The sequence below is a fragment of the Chanodichthys erythropterus genome, chromosome 13 (genome assembly GCF_024489055.1).
Source record: "Chanodichthys erythropterus isolate Z2021 chromosome 13, ASM2448905v1, whole genome shotgun sequence".
Lineage (NCBI taxonomy): Eukaryota > Metazoa > Chordata > Actinopteri > Cypriniformes > Xenocyprididae > Chanodichthys > Chanodichthys erythropterus.
Window position 1 is genome coordinate 4,396,235 of NC_090233.1, and position 20,380 is coordinate 4,416,614.

Sequence of the window (20,380 nt, forward strand, 5' to 3'; positions counted from 1 at the left end):
AAGTGTACTCAACTGTGCTGTTTTGAGACACCATGAAATATGAACTTAAATGTGCTTTTAATATTCTATTTCTGTATTTTTTAAAAAATGTATTTAGTTACCACTTGTAGTACACTATGGGTTCAAATGTACTATAAGAAGTATTTAAATACATTTTTTTAAATACAGAGATAGTATATTAAAAGCACATTTTAGTTCATATTTCATGCTGTCTCAAAACAGCACAGTTGAGCACACTTAGATGTTCTTAAGATTATCTTAAGCAGTACTTAAGAAGAATTTTTAGTATATTAAGTACAAAATTAGTGCACGAAAATAGAGCACATTATAGAAATGCACTTTTTCTCACCTGGGATGTAATAGGTTAAGTTATTAACTACAATTTCCCATGTAATTTGCATTCAGTAACTGACTACAATTTGTAATCTACACAGCACTGCCTATTTGTGTCCCGTGGTGACCTTTCGTTTTCCGGGAATATCTGCTTTGGTGTATATGCGTTGGTAGACCTACAGCAAAAAAACAATAGCAACATTGAGGGGTTTTCAATACAGAAAACTTACATGACAATGTGTAGCCGCAGGGCTAAACTACTACTACTTATGAGGCAGCAGCAGAAATGTAGCGGCTTTATTCCCTGCTACTGACTCCGCCAGTTTAAAAGGGTCTAGGGGCCTACACCAGGCCGACTAGCAGTATATATTTTTCCACTCGACCTGCACTTCGCAACAATGCAACATTATTTCTGCAACGACTTTCAGTGTATTTCATACAACAAAATCTGACATAGGCTACTGCATTAATGTGGCGTGAGAAAGTGACATAGGCCTAAGCAAAAAAAAAAAAAAAAAAAATTAAATATACGAATTACGTAAAAATGTGAATTACGTAAAAATGTGATTTTTTTTTTTTTTGTTTTACTGACAGTCTAAACGAGGCTCAAATTATTCCACCTCAAAAATCTACATTTGACATATATTTTGAGTAATGTCTTAGCTATTCTTTCTCATAGAGAGCAAGTGAATGGGGCCTGAAAGTGTGAAACTTCAAAATGCCAAAAAGCACTATAAAAGCAGTTCATACTGCAGTACTTGTGCATTATATTTTAAGTGTTCTGAAGCCATATGATCAGTTTAAAAAAAAACTTATAGTTATATCAAATAAACTTTCCCTCCACAATACCTCTCAAAACTTGTGTTTGTAGACTGTTTGTAGCTGCGTTATTCAAACACTGGGTCTTGTTTTAAACATCAGCGATGTGAACATTTTTTAGTGAATAAAGTTGCAATGTAACGGAAGCAGTGACAGTTCATCTGTATTGTGAATTTGTGACACATCAAGTGTAGCAGATTATTGTAAAGAAAAAAATGCAGGATGAGGTTGTTGGTTGTTGATTGGATTTAGGCAATTTAGCAAACAAGTGGTATGGACCACTTTTATGGCACTTTTTAGAGCATAAAATCCGTTCTCATTTACTTTCACTGTATATATGAAGAGTTTGGTTCCAAAACGCAATAAGTCAATTTTGATTAATTTGAGTAAAAAGGTGTTTTCTTTACCAAGAAAGTGGCAAGATGAAAACCACTATTTTCTGTTTCAAACTTTCACATAGCATCTTTTGGTTATAAAAACATTAAAAATTCAAATATACATTTTTATTTTAAAAAGTTTATTATAAAAACTTATTATTTTTTTCCCAAAATGCAATAAATCCATGACATTTTTTTTTCCAAAATGCAATTAATCCATCAATATAAAAGTTATTTTTCAAATTGAAAATACACAACAAAGCAAGTTAATTCACATATATGACAGAGTCTAAACTTTGCCAATATTTATTTTATATACAGGCATTTTACTAAAAATACATTTCAGCCGTTGCTCCCAAAATGAATTCAACGGATCATCTTGTTAATGTTATAAATTATTTGTCATCACCGATTAACGAGTATCTGGCGCCACCGCACGGTTAAATAAACACATTTGCAGAGTACATTGGTATTAAAACGGCTTTTTAAAAAAGCCTTCAATGTTTACAGTGGGTGGAATGGTGCGCTGTGATTGGTTGAGCGGATATATCACGTTCTGCAGAAAAAGGAGACTGGCGTTTGTCGCGTTTTGGAAAGAAAGGGAGAAAACATGACAGAATAACATGACGGATATCACATTTTGCGCAAAATTAATAAATGACTTTTCAATACAGACCAGATACTATACTGATTTTGGCGGAAACTCAATTTTTTTGAAAATGGCGTTTATCGCGTTTTGGAACCAAACTCTTCATATATTTTTTCTTTTATTTCCTGTGAATGTATAATAAACATATTTTTACAATATATCATTCTCTGCATTCACGTTTTTCATGTTTTATATTTTAAATTCATAAGGACTGTTACACATACTTAAAGGGTTAGTTCACCCCAAAATTTGTGTCATGAATTATTCACCTTCATGTCGTTGCACACCCGTAGGACCTTTGTTCATTTTCGGAACACAAATTAAGATATTTTTGATGAAATCCAAGAGTTTTTTTTTATTTTTTTTATTTTTTTTATCCCGCATAGAAAGCTACATAATTACCACATTCAAGGTCCAGAAAAGTAGTAAAGACATTATTAAAATAGTTCATAACTTTAAGGATGCACCACTGTAGTCACGTTTACTATTTTAACAAGGTCTTTATTACTTTTCTGGACCTTGAATTTGGTAATTATGTTGCATTCTATGGGAGATTAAAAAAAAACAAACAAACGAAAAAAACTCAGATTTCATCAAAAATATCTGAAAGGGGTGGTTCATTATGATTTCACTTTTTTAACTTGTGTTAGTGTGTAATGTTGCTGTTAGAGCACAAACAACATCTGCAAAGTTATGATGCTCAAAGTTCAAAGCAAAGGGGGACATTTTTTTTTAGAAATTCTTTTAAGAATTCTGTTTAAGGACTACAACAAACAGCGGGAAGGGACTACAACAAGCTTCTTCCCGGGTTGGTGACATCACTAACCCTAAAATTTATATAAACCAAGGCCATTATTGCAATACAGTACATAACAAAAATGCAATAGCATTTCATAAAAGCAAGATGTCAACATAAGTTATAATAACCGTAATTACACTAAACTACCTGTTCTATCTTCATGCAGTAAAGTATATATTCTCTGGCTCTGTAAGCATCTTACAACAGTTCCCACAGGAGCGATTTATACATTATCATGACGAAATATGCTAATCAATGACTTTAAGACAGCGATTCTCGCGCCCCACTGGTGGGGAATAGAGACATAACGGTAACACTTTACAATACGGTTCATTAGTTAACTACATTAGTTAACATGAACTAATAATGAACTGCACTTATAAGGCATTTATTAATCTTTGTTAATGTTAATTTCAACATTTACTATTACATTATTAAAAGCTTGTTAACATTAGTTAATGTACTGTGAACTAACATGAACAAAGAATGAACAACTGTATTCTCATTAACTAACACAAACGAAGATTAGTAAATACAGTAACAAATGTATTGCTCATTGTTAGTTCATGTTAGTTAATCCATTAACTAATGTTTAACAAATGAACCGTATTGTAAAGTGTTACCGACATAACGAGTGGGGCGCGACAAACGGAAGGAAATTTGGTCATTTTTGTGCCCATCTCTATTAAACTTTTAAACAGTACGGTCCCACCAGAGCCGTTAAATATGAGAAGCACTGCTTTAAAGCCGGGCACACATTTAACGACTGTAAGGCCGATTATGAATATAATTTGATACTTACGACTGATCATGTCCAATCGGCTCGAGTCAGAGCCAGTTGCGTTCAGTCGGTGTTTACAGTTGGTGCTTAAAATCGTGCAGTGTGCTGCGTCTAACGATTCTAGTCTTAGAATTTTAGAAACAGTCATTGCCAGTCCTCCTCACAAAGATTCGTCTCAAATTTGATAATTCCCACTTCTGAAGTAGTGATTATGAGCAAATCGCATTCAAGTTTCGTTCAATTTTTTTTCAAGGAAAGTCATCTTTACAATAGCACTGAGAGCACGTGAAGGCAGCATAATATTTGCGACCGATGACGTCTCCGTTTCCTTGGAGACTGTGTCAGGCGATTGTAAACAAGCGGCGAAATGGCGTCAAAAAACGTTTGAAACATAAAAACACATTGGACAACCGGTATGGAAGAAAAACTGGTTGAACTCTGGCAAGAGTACGAATGTCTATACAACATATCTTCGAATGAATACCATAATAGAAGTGATAAGGAAAGAAGCTGGGCTGCTATTGCGGAAGCTTTGAACGTGTCAGGTAATGTACAGGGCCGGATTATCCATAGAAGGGATTGGGCGAGTGTCCTGGAGCACCAGCCAATAGAGTGCCCCAGGGATGACGCATTTTTGTAGGCAAAACCCGGAAGCGAGTTAGCATTTTAGGACTTCCGGTTCCAACGCCGTAAAGTCTATGGGTTTTTTTAATGGGTTTTTGCTAAATCGCATGAAATAAGGTCTGTGGTTAACAAAGCATCTAAATACTTTCACGTTTTGATCTATGACATAAAACACACCAGTTATAACCCGCGTGTGATTTTTTAAAACTTTTACTGTGTCTTAAAATTGGCGGTTGCTAACAAATTGCTAAAAGGGACTACTTCCTTTGGCGGGGACTTTAGACGTCATCATGACAAACAGGACATTTGGACAGCATTTCTCATGAAAAAGTGGATAAGTACTCATACACAGCGCAGATCATAATCAGTGAGCATGTTTTTAAATAGAGTTGTTTTCTAAATAAAGTTTGAGGAAGCTTGGTGGTGATGACGTTGATCCGTGACCATGGTGTGCTGTAGTCCGTTTATAGCCTACTGTTAGCCTTTTATATCTGACGACTTTATTTAGGCTTCAAAATCTATAAATGTTGTGTTAACTTGTAAAGATTATCTTTATAGACAAAACGTGTAAGTGTCATAACCCTTTGTTAAACACAGAGCTTATTTTCTGCGATTTTCCAAAAGTCTATGGGGAAAATGCATAGGCTTTCAGTCGAGGGAACCCGTGCGCTGCTAACTTCCGGCTTGGCCTACAAAAACGCGTCATCCCTGGGGCACTCTATAGGGAGGCAACAAATGATAAAGATAACGTTACTTTTTTTTTTTATCATGTTTTTTACATATATTATTTATCTGATACGGATACAAAATTAACAGTTGATACAATTTATACAGAGAGAATATAAAGAGCCCTGCCCCTTTGATCGCAAAAGTGAAAGTGCCCTTTGAGGTCGCATTGTGGTAACTTACTTCTGTGGTAATTTAATGGTCTGTACAGTGCCGTTTCAAGTCGAACAAGCTTCATTGAGGATTGCAGCTTATCGTTGCTTAACGGCCGACACCACCGGAGTGCAAGACCTAAAAATAGATTTAACAAAGTTTACTCACCTCAAATTTTCTCTGTAGAGAACAAATCCATGTTGCCTCTCCAGCCAGGACCTCACACATATCCTGCGCGTTTTTCCTCTTTTTTTAGTTATTTTCCGCACAAATATAGCTGCAGATGAAGAGCGCGAGCTGTTTGTTTACATCCATTTTCAAGATCCCGCGCACAGTATGTTGCTTAGCAGCGGTCTCAATCATAAACGTTTGTGTTCTTCTCCGACTGTCAACGATTAAAATCGGCTCCAGTCGAAGGAAACAATCGGTATGTGTGTTCAGTTCAGTCTTAGAATGTTACAGCTAATCGTTAGGTGTGTCCCCGGCTTAAGATATCCCACATCAGCTACAGAAATGAAGCAACTAACCGTTCAGAAACGTCCTGTTGCATTCTACATGTTGTCGCCTCTTCTTGAGTCTCTCCATCATTGTCCGACTCTGGTTTGAGGTTTGAACATAAAAGGCTGAACGATTTCTGACATTTTCAGTGAGTCTTCGTGAGTTAATCGGCGCTGCTAACACTATGGCTGCGTCCGAAAACTGGAAAATGCTGCCTTCTGAGGACACATTTCAAGGTAGTAAGGCATCAAGGCACGTGCGAATCCAATGTTAGCTTAACTTCCTGTCTCATGAGATTCCTTCATCTGATCGATTTTTGAAGGAAGCATACTATGATGTATCCTTAGCTGCCTTTGATATCCCACAATCCTGTGCTTTCCATTCTGTGACAGTTGAACTAGAAAAATAAAGATGGCGTCCGAAAGTTGCGTTTGCTGCTCAGTTTGTGTATAAATGTACGATTTTGACCAACATATTTCAATTTCGATATCATTTCTATCAAGAAATTACTACTGTAATAATTAAATATTTGTTTAGTTCTCACCAAAGCTCGCGCTATATTGCTGTAGATCATTAAACTGTTACGCTGCCTCAGAAGTCTGTCCGGCATCAATTTCGTGGGGTAACGTTACCTTCATGCACAAACGCTGCCGTACAAGTCATTCTCTTATAAAACAGCGAGGCAGCAAGACAGCTACCTAGGTTTTCAGACCCAGCCTATGTGCTAGAACCCCGCCCTCTTAGGCGCAGCAACTCATTTGCATTTAAAGGGACACAACACAAAAACGGAGCATTTTGCTCACCCTCAAAAAATGACAAATTTAACATGCTTTAAAGCGGAACTCAGTAAGATTTGCGAAGCTCCCCCTACAGGTTCCTTCAGTGAATCACACTGTCGTAAATACTCCAAGCGCAGCTCTGGACTACAATGACTACAAAGCTCACCAGTGCAGTTTTTTTGCAAATACAGTACAAGAAAGAGGAGGTGGGTAATTTGCAAATACAGTACACTTGATGGAAGTGGGTAATTTTCAAATTTGTCTTATAAAGTCATAATATATACATTGTTTTTGAATTACCGTAAAGCATTTTGTCACTCTCGCGTGAATGTGAACATGAGGCAAGATTGTGTCGGGTCGATGCAGCTTAACTTGCAAGGGCTGTATTCTGGCGTAGATGTGCCAGATGGGGTTAATGCTCGCCTCAAACACACCACTACAAGTCAATTAACCATCGTAAAGACTTAGAAAACTTTTTATGAAGGTAAAAAAAGGTACTTAGTTCTGCTTTTAAAAAATTATGTGTGGGGTATTTTGAGCTAAAACTTCACATACACACTCTGGGGACATCAGACACTTATCTTACATCTTGTAAAAATGGCATTATATCACCCCTTTAATTTGTGTTACGGATGTGGAACAACATGAGGGCGAGTAATTATAATTTGTGTGTGAACTAACCCTTTAAAACTAGGAACTTGGCTTGGTACTCGTCCTGTGCCACCAAATGCACCTAATAACTCCAATAAGAGGAGTTTTACATGCACAAGCACCACTCACATTTTCTTCATACAATGTGAACAGTATAGAAAAACATACTTCAGTAATACAGATAAATTGGAAGTATAACCTCTTTAATGTCAATGTTATGTTAGGGAAAATCTTTTATACATGTATATCTAAACAGATGCACAGAATCACACCGCTCACAAATCAATATAATTGAGTCACTTCATTCTTATTCATATTAGTTCTGCTGCTAACAAGTACTGTATATAATTATATATACCCACTTACAAAATTAGACTGAACAAATAAGACTTAATATAAAAAATAAATAATATTCAGAAGTTTTATATTGTAGTTAATGAGACAGCAGTCACTCTTAATAATTTTACTGTGCTCAATTGGTAAAGGCTTCTTAGAAAACCTATTAAAACATCAGAATATACTGTATGCCACACAACAATACTTGTATGAAGAGATTACTGTAGGTCTCTGTATACACTGGTTCAAACAAAATACTGTTAAAAAATAAAGATAAAACTATGCATTTTACATGAGCTTTGCTATAATGCTAGATAAATAACCCCTTTGGACTTGATTTACACAGATGTTAAATAAAATGTTGCCACACAGTCTCTGTCTAGGCACTTCTAACATGCACTGTGCTTCTACACAGTTCACTGGGAGTGTTATTTTACACGTGTACTAATTACATTTTTGTTTTGTAATTTAGTAAACAGAAATGATGGAAAAGACCAGGTAGAGAGGGTGAATCTCCAGGTACCCCAAAATCAACTTCTGCCATTATTTTCATGACAATTAATCAAACCCATTTCTACTTTTCAGCACACACACACACACACACACACACGTGTATGTATGTATGTATGTATATATATATGTGTATATTATATATATATATATATATATATATATATATATATATATGTGTATATTATATATATATATATATATATATATATATATATATATATATATATATATATATATATATATATATATATATATATATATATATACACACACACACATACACACACGCACACACTTACAAGCAAAATAAATTAAAGATCTGCAATCTACTAAAAACAGTTGAATTTTACATCATAGGAATGAGAATTTTGGGGAAATTGTGCTTAAATGTCATGAAAATAATCACAAATAAACATCCTAAAAATAGGCGTCATTGTCTTTATGCAAAATATATAATTTTGATTTTGAGGTAAAACATGACTCTTTTTTTTATTTTTATTTACACTAATAATAATGGCTTTGTTTTAGTAAGATGGACCAGAAAAAAAAAATAGCATAAAATTAAACCTTTCCACAAAAGTGTAAACACAAAGAGACATGCAAAAGAAAACAAATGCAAAACGGATTAAAAAAGTGACCTGAATACAAGCATCTCCGTTCAATATACAGCATCTCTTCGCACAGTCTAGATCTATCCAAAACTTTACATTTTCATCCATATGAATATCATATGACAGGTAGCATATTCACAGCAGTAGAAAATGTTTTCAAAAGCCTACAATCACACAGCAATGGACGCAAGGGAAAGCACTTTAAAAAGTGAGACAGTTGTTACAGTACATGTGGATCACTCAGCTGGAGAGAGATCATCCTCAGCGTAAGTGCTCATGTAGCTGCCATTGAGATGAGCTTGTGGAGATCTGTCTTCACTACCCAAAGAGCCCGACCCGTCCATGTCACTGTCATACTCCTGATCCACCTGATCGTAGCTCCTTTCCATCTGCAAAATCAGACCATGACTCAGAAAAGGGCAAACAGCTTTTTCCATTCAGTTGATCTGAATGAGACCAGATTGAAGTCAGGATGCCACTGGCTGTAAGCTTCATTTAAATAACTGTTCAAGCACCATCATCTCGTGGGTGTTAATAACCCAAAGTCATCATTAATTTCCACATGTAGTAACATTACATTAAGTATTCACTACTGTTCAAAAATGTCAAATTAACACTTTTAATAAGCAAGGATGCATTAAATTGTTCAAAAGTGTTAGTAAAGGTATTTGTTACAAAAAATTCCATTTCAAATAAATGCTGTTCTTTTGAACTTTCTATTTATCAAAGAATCCTGAAAAAATGGACCAAAATATGAAGCAGCACAAGAATTACAACTGTTTTTTGAGTACCAAATCAGCATATCAGAATGACATTTGAAGAATCACATGACCCTGAAGGCTAGATTAATGGCTGCTAAAAAATCTGCTTTGCCATCACTAGCATAAATTACATTTTAAAATAATAGAATAGAATAAAAAAAACTTATTTTAAATTGTAATAATATTTCAAGATAATTTTTATTTATTTATTTATTTTATTTTTTAAATCAACTATTAGCCAACACTAATGATTCATGCTTTAAAAGGGCTAGTTCACCCAAAAATGAAAATTCTGTCATTAATTACTCACCTTCATGTCATTCCAAGACTTTTGTTCATCTTCGGAATGCAAATTAAGATCTTTTTGATGAAATCTGAGAGCTTTCTGTCTCTGGAATCCACTGCCGCTTCAACAGACAGCTCATAAAGCCCATAAAGTTCATAAAGAGATCGTAAAATTAATCCATATGAATTGAGTGGTTTAGTCCAGATTTTCTGAAGAGACTCGGATCGCTTTATACGATGAACAGATTTAATTTGTAGTCTTTTATTCATATATAAACATTGATCAGCGTACATAAACAGAAGTTCAACCAAACCTGCTTGATGCGTGAGAACCATCCTCTTGCAGAAGATCAAACTCGCTGTATAACACATTAGAACAAACCTCACTGGTTTTCGCACATCAAGCAAACATGCATGTGCTTTGTTTACCACAACTTATGTGCGAGTTGATGAATGTTTAGATGTTAATATAAGCCTAAATTCAAACTGTTCATCATATAAAGCGATCGTGTCTCTTTAGGAAACGCTCTATTCATATGGATTAGTTTTACAATCTCTTTATTAACTTTTTGAAACATCAAAGTGTCAGTTGCATAGCCATCCATGGAGGGGCAGATAGCTCTCAGATTTCATCAAAACGATCTTAATTTGTGTTCCGAAGATGAAAGAATGTCTTACAGGTTTGGAACGACATGAGTGTGAGTAATTAATAACAGAAATTTCATTTTTGGGTGAACTAACCCTTTAAGTCATATTTATAAAAGTCACATAATGCACTTAAAATTAAGATTTCACATTTAGAGGAACTATAAAAGCTTTGCAGAAAAAACAGTCATACTGATAGTTATCGGGGGCAGACAGGCATGAAAAAGTCTTTAAAAGCCAATCTTTGAAAGGATCAGCTGTGATCCTCTGTTTCTTATCTATAAAAAACTAGAGCAGCGCACTGCGATACAGCTGAGCTACATGTGCAAATTATTTAATCTGAATGTGCACAGTGAGCTCTTTGAGGTGCACGAAGAACAATGAGTCCTTCATCATGAGCATTCGGATTAGAGTTTTCAAACATCACTAATATAATTGCAAGAGCATCAAAGAAAAGCAGTTAATGATCCATTGAGTTGAATCCAGAAGAAATTTACAGTGGTGTACAGACTTATTGACATTAGTTATTCTACCATGGTGAAACCCACAACTATCTGATTAACACCACACTGTGTAACCGTTAGTTCATAAGCCTCCAGAGATTAGCTGTACCTGGTAATGACGTAGTTTCACAATGTGAACAAAGTGACTGTACTTATGTGGTGCTATTAACAAAATATGACACAAAGATGTTCTAGGAATAGCTCTGTAAAATGTGTTAATTTAACGTTAATATTAAGGGCGTTATGTAACCTCAGGCCAACATTTTTGCATCAATCCACCAATACAATTTTTTTTAATGAATGAAGGTCAATGTGTATGTAAACTGAGCTACGTTCTTAAAATAAAAATCAGACACACCAGTGAGGGTTTAGATTTGTGGTCAGAGTCCCTGCTTTTCCTCCTGGACGTTGAGATCTCCACCCTTTCCCTGCTACTGTCCCATCCTTTATCTCTCTTTTTATCTTTCTTGCCTCTAAAAATAGACAGGAGAAATTAAGATTTTAATAATGAACATGATAATACAATAGTGTCAAAGCCAAATTGTCAAACACAGTAAACCTTTTTGATGGTGATGGCGACCTGGCGCTCCGCTTTGGTGACCTGGATCGAGATCTACTTCTTTTCTTATGCCCTCTGTGATAAAGAAGGGGAAGAAAATTAAGCGAATCTAAGCACACACAAAACCAAACAGTTTAAAAAAAATTATACATGAATACAAAAACTGTATTAAAAGGTGCAGTAAGCAATTTCTGAGAAACACTGTTGAAAGTGGATTGGACTGAGCACCACAACACACTTGTATCCATTTAGCAGTAAGGGGCAAGTAGAGCTATAAAGATGGGAGTGTGATACTTTTGGATAAGGGTGCGTTTCAACAGCGTTTCTCAGAAATCGCTTACTGCTCCTTTAAAACTTGTTTTTACAGAATATATTGAAAAGGTAGTAAGGCTGCATGTCCACCAAAACATTTTTTCCTAAGGCCAGCATATTTTTTCAATGGGAGCGCATGTAGAGTATTTCAAAACGGCAGTAGCGTGACGAGGCACTGAGCCTCTATTTGACGCCGAGCACTTGCCGTTTTTTTTCCGGACGCCGAGAGTTGAAAAACCTTCTGTGCGAGCGCTCCGAGACGGGACGGAACGTGCATAAGCAAATTATACTGTGGGATAAGTACCTAAACGGTCAAATAGCCTACATACAAAAATGTCAAAATACCATTTTGGAAAGTATCCTCGTAAACACATTCGGTTATGTCTTAAATGAATGTAAACAGATGAGAAAGAAAATTAATGTGTGTAAGCTCTCCAAGTGACAGCAGCTTAATAATTAATGTTAATCAAACAACAAAAGACAATGATAAAAACACTGCTCGTGAAAGAATAACTTTTGCCATTTTAACAAGGAATAGTCTGTATTTAATCCATACAGCAGAGTTATTTTACATTTGATTAAATTTATTTTCTGTTGTAGGCTATATTACTTATCTTCTGAAAAACCTAAAGCACTGTTTATTTAATTTTTATGTTTGTTCTGTATTTATTTGTCAGTTTTGTTTGTAATTAGTTTCTTTGTTCTTAATGTATTGCTGACTGTTTACTTATCTTCTGTAACTGTTTTGAGGACATTTTACTTACATTAGTTTACCTAGTATTAGTTTTTGCTGAAGTATTGATACTGATACTTAAAATTACTCATATGATGAAAGAAGACTTAATAAGTTGGTAATAAGATAACCAACCAATAATCGTGTTAAAGGAATCACCCACAAATGAAAAATTCTGTCATCATTTACTCACCCTCAAGTTGTTCCAAACCTGTATGAATTTCTTTCTTCTGCTGAACACAAATGTCTGTAACCAAACAGACCCAGTTGATTGCCCCCATTGACATCCATAGTATTTTTGTTCCATAATATGGAAGTCAATGGGGTCCAAAACTGTTTGGTTACTCATATTCTTCAAAATATTTTCTTTTGTGCTCAGTAGAAGAAAGAAATTCATACAGGTTTGGAACAACTTGAGGGTTAGTAAATGATAAAAGAATTTTCTTTTTGGGGTGAAATATCCCTTTAATCATTTATAAAAGTCACATACATCATTAAAATCAATGCATCAAGAAATGATTATTAAAACACTACACCCCTAGGTATTACAAAAATAATTTTTGATGAAAAATTATGATTGATTAAAGGGGTCATGAACTGAGAAATCAAAATTCCCTTGATCTTTTGACATATAAGAGATCATTGGGTTACACTTTATTTTACAGTGCCGTAGTTACATTCTAATTACTCAAATAAGTACTGAGTACTATTAATTAACTACATGTACTTACTATAGAGTTACAGTTAGGGTTTGATTTAGGTTAAGTTACTTGTAATTATGCATAATTTACTGTTATTACTATAGTAATTACATGTAGTAATGTGTAACTATGGCACTGTAAAATAAAGTGTTACTGATCATTGTACTATAAAAACATCCAGTAAGTTTCAGAACTTAAAACTTTCTTATTTGTCTAAAAACAGCTTATATTGGAGACAATCTGCCAAAACAACAGATTGTGCTTCTACATCACTTCCTGTTTAGCCCCGCCTACTGATTCTCGCATGTAGTAGGTAAACGCAGGTCTACGCAGAAACCAAACAATAAAGATGGCTCCGAAGACAACAAGATGCTTTGCAGTGCCAAGTTGTTGAAAAACACAGTCTTTGCATTGCCTTCCATCTGATCCCAACATTAGCTTATACACTTGCTGTATTTACATCATGTTTGCATTGTTAGTTATGGTGAAAGCATTTAAGAGAGTGCAAAAGTCATGTTGCAATGACGAGATCACTGCATTCACATGATCGACAGATAGTCATCAGACAATGCTCATCGATGCAACATTTCATGTGATGGGAATAGATCTACATATAATGCAATAATCAGCATTTTTCACGATTCGGTAATCTTGACAAAACGTAGTAAAAGTATTTAAGAGCGTTCCACATTCAATACTTATTTCAAATGCAAAGATGTCAGCCACCCACAGCAGTGGGAGTTTACATTGAAGCCCTTAAAAAACAGAGCGTTCAAATCAGAAGGCTAAAATCATTGTAGAAAATGGCCATTTATTTCTAAATTATGACCATTTTTTATGTAAAAATCATATTAACATCATAAGTGCACCTCAGGAAATCAGAGATATTCCATATCATAGAAACCAAAGCGTTCAGCTGGCTAAAAATGCTTTGGTGAACACACGGCCTAAGGACCACTTTGAAGAAGCCCAAATAAGACAGTTCTATAGTTTTGGTCACTAGTACATAATTCCCACATTTCCATTTGTGTAATTTAATCTTTTTGGTGAGTATATTTTTCTTCTAAAATCTGAAAAATATTGAGAATGAACAGGTGTTTTTTTTTTTACTGGTACTGTAAATGTATTATTGTTCTCATTTCATTAGAAGATTTTTTTTTGCAGATTTAACAAGAACACTTCCTTATGACCTGCTTGTACTGCGGGAACGTCTGGAGCCAACGTAGCCTTTGGAAGGCGTCCTTCCCTTTTTGTCCCGCGACCTCTTTTCATCCCAGTCATCGCCTTTCCTAACTTTAACGTCCTTGTCCTTCCTTCGGTCCCTGCGTTTAGGAGACAACATTGATTTGAACTTTTCTTTTTTGGGGGGAAAAAACTAAATCTGAGAATAAAGTGGCCAGTGTGGTGGCGCAGATTAACCTGGAATGAGATCGACTCCGGCTGTGTTTCCTTTCTCGGGAACGAGAGCGTCTCCTACGGGACCCACGTGAGTCGTTCACCTTCTGCCGTGATCTCTGGGATGGGCATCCCCTTTAAACACCATTGATAAAATAAATTTATTTTCCCATTGCTACAGCAATACACAAATTATTAACATTAAAAATTAAGTGAAAATGATGTCCAATTATACAAACGTGTATGATTGTATGATTCAATTTAGCGTTTGTTAGTTTGACTAACATGCACAGATCTGATCTTTTGACCATATCCGACTTTTTGTCCTGCCTGTTTATATTCACTTTAGACATGACTGATATCCGATATCTGTGTTTACACTTAACTATGTGACATGACCAGAAAATAATGGTAAAGTTTTTATTTTAGTAGCGCAGTAAGATTTAATTTATTTCAATGACTTTGAAGGAATTAGAGAGAGAGATTGTGAGTGTGAATTACCTGTGTGCATCTATATGTAATAGTGAAGCTTTTTAGTTTACTTATAAAAACAGCGAAGTTATCACCTGATTGCTGAGAAATTGCCTATAATGTGTCGCCCTCACCGTGTGGTGGCTTGCAATTCCAAGAGGAATCGGATATACATGTTTAGACGTAGATCTGATGTCCAGATATTGGTTAAGTGTCTGCTTTAAAATGTCTGATGTGAATTAAAAAACTGATGTTTTTGTGCCAGTGTTAACGCAGCCTAATTATTTTAAAAGAACCTATCCAAAAGACACATTCAAGGATTCACTAATTCTCTCAATAGTGTAACCAACAGTGTGTGAACAGAATGTTATTTCTTTTCATTTAAATAAATATTTGATGATTGATAATTACTGCATTTAATTTATTTTAATAAATGATACTGTTATTTTTTTAAATAAAATATATTATCTTAATAAATTATATTAATGGTTATACAATTACAAACAATATTACATAACTATATATAGTTAGATATTCCTCTTACATGACTGTATATATATAATTAAAAAATCCCCTTTAAAAATAGTTAATAACTTGTGTAGAGAATTACTTTTTGAATAAGACAGTATTTTATACTGTGAGTAGTTTGTAGCTTAACAAGCTACTCAGCTTTTATGTGTTAACAAAGCAAGTATGTTTAAGCATGTGTGTAATCTACCTGTGTCTTGACCTGGATCGCTTTTTTCGTGAGTGTGACGGGGAGCGAGAGCGAGTTCTTGACCTTCTGGAACGTCTGGATCTACTGGATGAGCGATTTTTAATTTCTGGAAGAAACAATCAAAACTCTCATCAATTAAAAAGAAAAACATTTTGAGAAAGCATTACTGTGTGAGAGTGTCCAGGTTTGAGTGGGCAGACCTGGCTCAATGGCAGCAGCAATGGTTGACTGAGCCTCTCGAACTTTCTTCATGACGTCCTCCAGCTCTTTGGCCGCAGCTTGTGGCGTGAGCTCTGGAGGCTTCACTATGGCATTATTGGAATGGTTAATTCTGAAAAAAAAAAAGATGATGTTATGTTGATTACTTACTATTTAAATACATATTACTGAATGCTAGCACATGGATGAAATAGGATGCACAATGCTAGCGAGTTGTCTTTCTCAATACAGAACACTCACTTGAGTGGCCTATCACCAAACATGACTCCATTAAATGTAAGCGCTCGTGCCACTGATTCCTGATCAGAAAACTCCACAAAAGCAAAACGTGTAGGCTGTGTTTCATCTCCCGCCATTCTAACAAACTTCACATCTCCCACCTGCTTGAAGAACTCGAGGAGCTGCTCTGCTGTGGTGCTCTATAGAAGAAAGACAAAACAAGTACAACATGTGCTTGAAAGACAAAAGAGAATCTTGCGTCAGTTTCAATATCAATTTTAATTACATCAAGCTCACGGCATATTAGTAAATGTGCAAAAAAGCGGAAATAAAGAGCCTAACGAGAATTTAATATTGTGAATAAAGTGTTTAACGGGTATTTAACAGGCCTATAATTGAAAGTGGATGTGGTGTTCTCGCGTTGATTGGATTGGCTGGCGCACCAATTTTGGCACGTGCAGCTCATATTGTTACCATGTAACCATGGCTCCTTTCCTGTATCTTGAAACACACCTTTACTGATCAGCAGGTTGAATATGATAAGGGTTAGGGGTGGGCATTAGGAATAGAGACAAGTAATGACCCAATAAGGCAGCAGCCTTTATAAAAACTGATTTTGTCAACACTGGATGCGACATGACAAAAGTCAACTGATGTCCTATTCCATTTCTGACAGACTCCAAGCACTTTTGCCATTTCAGACACAGGGAACGAATGGATATGCAATGATTGCTTTGCTTATCCAGTGTAGACAGCCTCTAGCTGTTGCGGTGTGGACATGATGCAAGTATAAATAGCATCTAACACTATTTACACTTAGTGCAAAGAAAATACTTTCTTTTTTGCAATTTGCACTTGGGGTAAAGAGCTATTTGCCTCTGCCATAAATTCTAATTCATTATCACATACCTGTGAATTCAAATTGCCGACATACACCGTCCTCCTGATCTCGTCAATTTTAGAGGGATCAACATTACCCATGAGCGGAGGTTGCGAAGCGATTGCACTCAGAGCCGCCACAGACGTGTCCAAACTAGACTTCAGGACTCCCAGATTAGCTAAAGGAAGACTTCGCTGCCCCCAAATACGACACACGTTAGTGTCTTGACAATTGACAATTTGGAATTAAATATAGTACATCTGTGGCATGCAGTTTATGACTATATGTGGTGATATTTTTCATCATTCAGTAAAGGCCGGAATACACTACACGATTTTTAAAATCCAAATGGATTTTAAAACACTAGGCATCATACACTTGTTAACTTAGTAAATGGTTGCAAGGAAAAACTGGGCTTAATACACTAAACGACTTTCAAGTCGTTCCAAAAACAACTCATGCAGAAACACGCACCTTGTTGTTAGGAGACGCATGACAAATTAAAACGAAATGCCTTTTAAAATCAGCACAAAATATCAAACATGTTTGAAATCCTCAGACTGGATGGAGTCTACGAAATTTTGCATCAAATCGGTGAACTCCGTCTGCCCAAAATATGCAGACTTGCTATTACTTTTGGCAACTAGTGGCAACTGCTCTAAACGTGCAAATCAGACTTCAAAAATCTGTGCAAAAGTTGTGTAGTGTATTCCAGCCTTAATTTGTGAGAGTGTGTTTTTACGTTCTGTAGCGTAGCGGGGCTGGGAATGGGCAGAAGTCCTCCTCCGCTCATCAGGCTGGCTACGGGTGCGGCAGGGGCCAAAAGCGAGAGCGCCTTTGCCTCTTCCGGGATTTTTCCTGAAGAACAAGAACAGTGGCATTAGAGTGGCCAATGGAGATGTCTCCAGCTGCTTCTCCTACGACCCAAGTTTCAGAGAGTCCTCCAACAGCCTAGCGCTCTAACACCCACCCTGAGCATCTCCAACCCCGACCATGAACAATCAAACAAACTGAACTAGCATAGCTAGCTACTCTCCTTTTACTATCAACACAAGACATACTGTAAACAGGATGACTGTTGCACAAAAAACAGAGAAAAGAACATTGTGATTTGTCCTTTTCTCTCTTTTAAAAAAAAAAGATCAGAACAGAACATTTAGAGAATGAGTTAACACTTTATGGTATGGGTCACCTGAACTGGAAACATTTTGGTCATGAACCATACGATATCAAGCATGGGCGCTTTTCTCCCTGGGGCGATCGTGTCGCAGTGTTGGAAAGGGTGTGCAACACAAGACAACCGTTCATGTTGGCTGCATCACACTAATAGCACATAGAACATCAGATACAGAAAAGAAGAACATTTTAAGTGTCTTTGAGAATTCCCCCCTCAAACTGTCACCCCTGAAAAGTGTTGCCTTCACAATAAAGTTAACAATAAATGTCATTTTTCCAAATAAGTTTCAGCCAGTGTTGGTACTATATATATATATATATATACGCATGCTCTGTGCTTACAGTGATTATAGTAGTCATCGATAAACTGACTGTTTGTATATCTGTCTGTGCTTTTAAATGAGTGAAGAACTAAATATGATGTTCAGCCACTTCAGTATTACTCTAAAGTTCCCCAAAACCATGCAATGGTGTAAGCTTTTTAATAAAAACTGTTCTAATTCATTACAGTGAACTGAACAACAGTGCCTTGCAAAAATAAGTAATTCTAAACACTAACTACTAGCAGTTCTGTCATTTTACTGAATTACAGATCCTATACTGGCACTGTTAGAAAGTTTTAGGGCTGCACGCTATTGGAAAAAAACTGACATTGCGATATTATATATATATATATATATATATATATATATATATATATATATATATATATATATTATGGGTGGTTGGGGATACCTTGGGTACATTCTTTGAAGAATTAACTCAAACCTCTGTCAGTAAACAATCCTAAAATTCAAGAATGTTCTTAAAGTTTACATAAGTTCAAAATCTCTTTCCATGAGTTTTCAGAGGCCATATTCCTGCTTTTTTATCTATTAAATAATAATTATTATGATTTCAGTGATGATTATTATGATTTAGTGATAATAAGTAAGAATTAATTAAGCTTTATTTATTCATTATTTATTTAATATTAATTAAGAATATTACAAATATTTCATAAATTACAGTATTTCATAAAATAAAACTCATCAATTCTTTTTTTTAAAAATTAAAATTAACCAACAATTTTATAATACATCTAATAACATCTAATTCTAATATTTAAATATTAATTTCTTCATTTTTGAATGTTAAACCATCAGGCTTCAAACCATCAAGCTGCACGTATAAATAAACAGTGTTGTGCTTCACTCTGAAATCCATAGCACATTATTTGATTTATTTAAATCGCAACCTTTGCCATTTGATATTCGCACTAAGCCATATTGTGATGTCAATTTTATTTCAATATATCATGCAGCCCTAGAAAATATGCATATGTTTCGTTTCAACTTAAAAACTGAAGCTTATTTTTCTTTTGGCAGGACAGCAATGGCAAAAATGAGGTGAAATGACCAACTAAAGATGAAATTTAATGCTGCCATTGATACAAAAAAGGTATTTTAGGAATAATATGAATAACTAAGTATTTAAGAATATTTTCTTGACATATCTCACAATTAATTTTTTTATGCTTTGAAATACGAAGAAAAATGTGTATTTCAGTAAGCATAATTCAGTAAAAACAGAAAATTGATGTCTGACTACTTTTGTGAGGCACTGTGTGGTTATATTGATGAAAAAAATATTATTTTCCAAAGTAAAACCCTGAGCAGATCAGTGGAGAGGAGCGAGAGAAAGAGAGAGAGGAGGAGATCTTAATGCATTAGACATCAGTAACAGCTGCCCTTGTACCGTTCAAACTTCCCTCCAATATTGGGCGTCAAGTCAACCTGGACAGCTTTCAAAGACAGGCAAAAGGTGCAACTGTGGGATTGGGGACGAGGGACAAGGGGACAGGAAAAGAAAAAAAAAGAAAAAAAGAAAAACAACACAATGAATATGCAACTCTTCTAAGAGGCAAAAAAGGGACAACATGAGAGAGAAATAAAAAAAAAAAAGAAATGAAAATAAAAGAAAATAAAATAAAAAGAGACAAGGTGTCCATCTCGGAAGGTTCAGCGGCTATGCTCCTGGTCACATTCCCCCCTTGAAGGCAGCGTGGGCCCCGGCGGGTATAGTGGCTTGGAAAACAAAGCCTTGAGTCAGGCTAGTGTAGTAGTGTAGCCTGGGTCACTCTAGTCATCTGATATGCACACATAATCAACACAG

General features: G+C 35.5%; 1 protein-coding gene across 4 annotated transcripts in view; it reads right to left on the reverse strand.

Annotated features, from left to right (window-relative positions):
• Positions 1-8,286: 8,286 nt before the first annotated feature.
• Positions 8,287-20,380, reverse strand: part of srek1 (splicing regulatory glutamine/lysine-rich protein 1) — a 29,119-nt gene continuing 17,025 nt past the window's right edge. Inside the window, exons 2-13 of one of the 4 annotated variants that reach the window (XM_067405986.1) lie at positions 19,964-20,354; positions 18,243-18,373; positions 17,793-17,908; positions 17,080-17,244; positions 16,192-16,370; positions 15,933-16,063; positions 15,733-15,838; positions 14,568-14,678; positions 14,339-14,470; positions 11,403-11,477; positions 11,202-11,316; positions 8,287-9,038 (exon numbers count right to left, since the gene is read on the reverse strand). In XM_067405986.1, coding sequence (XP_067262087.1) covers positions 8,886-9,038; positions 11,202-11,316; positions 11,403-11,477; positions 14,339-14,470; positions 14,568-14,678; positions 15,733-15,838; positions 15,933-16,063; positions 16,192-16,370; positions 17,080-17,244; positions 17,793-17,908; positions 18,243-18,273 — 1,314 coding nt within the window. In that variant the 5' untranslated portion in view covers positions 18,274-18,373; positions 19,964-20,354 and the 3' untranslated portion in view covers positions 8,287-8,885. Of the gene's footprint in view, positions 9,039-11,201; positions 11,317-11,402; positions 11,478-14,338; positions 14,471-14,567; positions 14,679-15,732; positions 15,839-15,932; positions 16,064-16,191; positions 16,371-17,079; positions 17,245-17,792; positions 17,909-18,242; positions 18,886-19,963; positions 20,355-20,380 lie in introns of those variants that run through there. The other 3 variants (XM_067405985.1, XM_067405983.1, XM_067405984.1) reach the window with 3 other exon arrangements.